This window comes from Anabas testudineus, chromosome 9, assembly GCF_900324465.2.
Source record: "Anabas testudineus chromosome 9, fAnaTes1.2, whole genome shotgun sequence".
Classification (NCBI taxonomy): domain Eukaryota; kingdom Metazoa; phylum Chordata; class Actinopteri; order Anabantiformes; family Anabantidae; genus Anabas; species Anabas testudineus.
Genome location: NC_046618.1, coordinates 539,716 through 544,971, shown reverse-complemented (window position 1 = coordinate 544,971; position 5,256 = coordinate 539,716). Strand labels below are relative to the sequence as shown.

Here is a 5,256-nt window from a genome sequence, read left to right as displayed (position 1 = left end):
TATAGAAAACCCACCAATCCCATTTGAGCAAGCTTTAGGCAACAGTGGAGAGGAAAAACTCCCTTTAGAAGAAGAAACCTCCAGCAGAACCAGGCTCATAGTGGGCTGTTTGTTCTGCTAACTTTAAGCAACTTAAAACTAAACACCCCTCCTCCTCCCTGCTATCGGACAGAGATGGTCTGCTGTAACTGGTAGCTTTAATGTACTGAGACATGAACTGTACACAGAAAAACACAACACACAATGTACTTCATCTCTATCTCACTGTAAAACTGTTGCAGGCTTATTGTATGTTTACTGCAAATCTTGCAAATATGCACATGTGCATGTAGAGACAAATAAGCGGTGCAGTAACATAACCACAGGTGAGGGATGGCTTTCTGTCTCCTCCTACATATAGAGAAGGAGGGAGAGGCCAGGCTCGTGTATAAAAATACTGACTTCAAGACACCAAAGGAAACTGCATCTTTACAGGACATTCCTCCAGACCTCAGGAAAACACTCAGCCTGTCTTTTGTGAGTAGTGGCAATTACAGTTAGAGGAAGATATTTTTGTTGTCTGCTGTTAACACTTATCAGTGTCACAATCTGGATGAGCACCAGAGTATAGCTTTCCTGTCATCATTTCCTGTATTTTCAGTTTATTTGTCTGTTCTTATTTCATGTCAGGCCTCATAACCACAGACACTATGGCAGGTAAGTGCAGTTTTTTTTTTTTTTATTTGTTGCACATGAAGGTGTTGAATAATCTTTGTGCAGATTTATATTACTGCAAGGCATGAATCATGTTGTATGTATCTACAATGTTTGAACATGCCAGCCTTTGTAATTGCACAAGACATGTTCCTGCTCAGCACTAACAGCTCATCATTTGATAATGTATTTTCATCTATAGATGTAAGCTTTCAGCAGGAGTTTTTAAAAACCCACAATGACTACAGAGCTAAGCACGGCACACCAGCACTGGAACTTAACAGTGAGTTGACTGCTGCAGCTCAGACATGGGCCGACCACCTTCTGGCAACAGGAACCCTGGAGCACAGTGACACAAAGGATGGAGAGAACGTCTTTACTTCGTGGAGCTCAGCTCCTCTTAAACTGACAGGTGGGTAATGTACTGTACAGTAACCCTCACCCTCGTTCTTTTCCAATATCTTGTCAACTTGTTCTATTTAATTTTCTGCTTGCTTTAATTAAAGCAAAATCTTTTGATTATCTGAAGTATCAAACAAAGAAATAACACTAGTCATAAATAACAGTTTGACAAATTAGCAGTTTTTCATTCAATATGTTCTGGGGTTTTGCTGCTGAAATCTTACTTCTTCTGATGTAGTGTTAAAGTCTGTTCTTCTGTCATACTGACTGTGTTGCATTAAACTAGGAATAAGTAAGTGCCCCAAAGCCATTATTTTGTCTTCAAACTCGCTGTTGGGTTTGTTGTTACACAAAAGGAAGTTTGATGAAGGCTTGTTATTGTCAATTGAATGAAATCATAATTTTGATAAATAGATATCAGCTAACACATTAGTGTTATCTATTTATCAAAAAAAGTTCTGTTTTAATTGCTTTATTTGTTTTAGTTTCCAAACTAGTAAATAAAAATTCACCTCGTTTACTTAATGGTTGTGATAAGTCTAAATAACATTAGTTACAGTTACAATTTCCATTATATTACTACAAGAATCTCTCTTCATCATTGCAATACTTCATTTAAAAAAACAGTTCCACTCTGACTCCACCTTCTGATGTGTCAGTCAGATACCTAAATTACATCTGCTTGTAATGTAACTCTGTTTAAGTCATCTTTAACTCCAACTGTTAGCTTAAATTGTCATATTGATATATTTTCTTTCTTGAATCAGGAAAAGAAGCTGTAGATTCTTGGTACGAAGAGATCAAGGATTACAACTGGAACTCTTCTGGGTTCAGGGGCAATACTGGTAAAATGCAATCCACCTGATGAGTTCCACAGAGAAATGTTTCATACATGGTTGTTTACCTGCATCCCTTAAATTTTTAATGCTTGAAACTCAATTCAGTTTTATTTATATAATGTAAAATCCAAACAAAATAATTTCAAGACATTTTACTGTAAGGTTAATACCTTATAGAATGATAGAGAGAAACCCAACTAATCACACTAATAAACAGCACTAAAGTGACAGGAGAGGAAAACCTCCAACAAAACCAGACTCAGGATGGGTGGCCATCTGCCTCAACCGTTTGGGGCAAGTGGAAGAGGGTATCCTACATTAGAGAAAAGAACAACAACAACAAGCAGCAGAAAAAACACTGGACAGGTTGGTAGGGCCAGTAACTGTGCATAGGAAATATACAGCTAATATATGTATAAATATATAACCCCAAGGCTGGGGATATCTGCAGAAAAGTACAAAGAGAGGGAGACAGAGAGGAGAAAACAAAACTACAGTAAAGAGAAGACACAAAGGTAATTACATGCAATGGTGGCATGTAAAGGGAGAGGAGAGGAGAGGAGAGGAGAGGAGAGGAGAGAATAGATGGTTCAGATTCAAGGAAGCAAAGTGTTCTGCTGGGAAATACGGTATGTGGTCTTTAAGATATGATGGAGCCTAATCATTAAGTGCTTTATATGTGAGAAGACAGATTTTAAATCATGTTCTAGATTTTAGAGGGAACCAATGGAGAAAAGCTAATGTAAGAGAAATGTAATCTCTCTTGCTAATTTCAGTCAGAACACTGGCTGCAGAATTCTGGATTAAATGGAGAGATGATCAGTAATTAATTTGGATATTATAACATTATAGTAGCCCATATGGTATGAATACAGGGACTATTTAGCTATAAAAAAGGAAGGCACTAAGCTCTAACAAGACGAGTACCGACAGAAGTCTGTTGTCTGATGCCAAGAGAAGCGTAAACGGTGCTGTTTCTGTTCTATGATGTTCTATGATGTACTCTAAATCCTGACTGGAGATCTTTATGCAGGTTTTCCTGCACTAGTAGTCAAGGCAAATAAATAGAAATTATTCATATAAAAATATGTTTATGTCAACTATGTTATAGTTTGTATAACTATATTTTAATTGCATTATAAATGTAGGTGTACAATATTATGCATTTAACACAACATACTGAAAAATACAGACAAATATAAACAACACATTACCTTACTATACTGCTGTGTTTTTTCCTGCAGGCCATTTTACTCAGGTGGTGTGGAAAGATAGCAAAGAACTGGGGGTGGGTGTGGCCACTGATGGCAATAGGGTCTTTGTGGTTGGCCAGTACCGGCCAGCTGGCAACATGAACATGCCGGGATACTTTGAGAAAAACGTCCTCCCACTAGGTAAAGTTTTATCACAGTTTTGAATATTTTACTGTCTGACCTGGAAATTAAATGCATTTACAGGTTTTTTATTGCACGCATTTTAACTGTAACTGAGTATATTTCAACTATGTAATGCAGATTTTTCTTGTATGATTTTTATGACTACGTATATCGTCCATCGCTGACCTGGACTCAGCTTGACTTAACACAATCAAGCTAACAGCACAGATTTTCTGTACACCTTTCACCTTTTTATTTAACCTGATGCCAACGCTTTTAGATAATGATGATAATGATCTTTTGCTCACTGCACAATATAAAGCTCATGCAGATGCAGCCACTTTTCAGTCATGAGAATTTTCAAAAGTTTTCTGCGTCAAAGATGTTTCTCATACATTAGCTTTATCAGTTTGACTCTTGCCTGACCAATATTTTCTGTCACTTTCCAGTGTAAAAAGCTGCGCATTTTGTGTAACACTCCCACTGAGAGGGCTACAGTGAGCCCAACGAAAACTGGCACACTGTTGTAGAAGATCTGGACCATCCCTGAAACCCCCCACAGACCACTGCTGTGGTCAACATATTCTCAAATCATGTTGCCAACGCTTTTTATTACAGCCTGCAACTTACAGTGTAATTAAACATATTTCTGGTAATAAAGGTGTGCATCACTACTTAACAAATTGCAACATGGTGGCTGTAAGATAAATAAGTGATTGTTACACTCTTGTTTCTCTTTTTCCTTAAATGTAATCCATTATGTAGGTAGTAAGCCTATATATTCATTTTGAAATAAAATAAAAAATTTTCCATCCTCCCCAGATCGTTTTTTAGCTTATGGGTCATATTTGTCACATGATTGAATCAAATAGATACCATCTAGTTAGACAGTTTAAATAATTTTAAGATTTTCCGGTTGTTGCCATGTTTACAAAAAGGTATGCTGTGTCTAATACAACTGTCTTCATTCAGAATCCTGTGGAATGTATTGAGATCAAATATAAGGTCAGTACATCAGTGTGGAAATTTCATATACAACATGTTATATGTGCTATTTTAATATCCACATTCAGACAACACTATAGAATACAATCAAATGTTTACTTTAGCTTGATTCACACAAGTTCTTCAAGTGTGGTTGTTTTACTAAACATCATTAATAGTGGCAGTTCTACTCAGTAGTTACCTCAGAATGAAGCCTTAGTTAAACACAAACGGAGTTCACTAATATTCTACCTTCAGTTAGACAAAGTATGTCTGAATGCATCACCACCATACAGCCAAGCAACATCTTGCTCAAAATGTAACCCTGTCATGAATTTACACGAAGGATGTACACATAGAATATACACCACGTTTGGGTCATATAGCCACCTGAAAGATGATTTAACCTTTACAACTTATTCATAATGTATTCATGGTATGTATTAACTTTATATAGAAACATACAGTAGCCTAACAAAGACTTGTACTATGTATTCATATGCTAAAGATATACTAACATCATGTATTTGCCATGCTCTCAAATTAACATTGAACATACCTAAATAATTGTAATGTTAAAATAAATAAAATAAAATATGTTTTAAAGTTTAGTGTAATTTTGAAAGTCCACTTATTTCTAATTGGGTTTGCAATTTAGTTATGCAAACATTTAAAGTTTTTCCACCAGAATTGACTTATGAGCATAAATAAGTGATACTTGATAAATGAGAATTAGACAGAATTAGACTAGACAGTATACAGAAACTGTCAGTACACTGTGTGTTTGAGCACATGTATAACTGCAATGATGTGCTGAACGTTAATTTATTACATATTATGGGGTATAGGTGTTTAAAGACTACTTGACAATAGCAAGATGAGACATTTTTAATCAGTTTGGATTACACCTTGTAAATTGCTATCTTTTGGATTGTGAATAAAGTTACGGTCACTGAGCAATG

General features: G+C 36.0%; 1 protein-coding gene across 1 annotated transcript; it reads left to right on the top strand.

The window, feature by feature from the left end:
• Window positions 1-358: 358 nt before the first annotated feature.
• LOC113150765 (Golgi-associated plant pathogenesis-related protein 1-like) lies at window positions 359-4,133 on the top strand. Its single transcript, XM_026343446.1, has 6 exons — window positions 359-516; window positions 670-696; window positions 896-1,105; window positions 1,863-1,940; window positions 3,179-3,328; window positions 3,760-4,133. The coding sequence occupies exons 2-6, from the start codon at window positions 690-692 to the stop codon at window positions 3,762-3,764; spliced, it is 450 nt and encodes a 149-aa protein (XP_026199231.1). The 5' UTR covers window positions 359-516; window positions 670-689; the 3' UTR covers window positions 3,765-4,133.
• The last annotated feature ends 1,123 nt before the right edge of the window (window positions 4,134-5,256 follow it).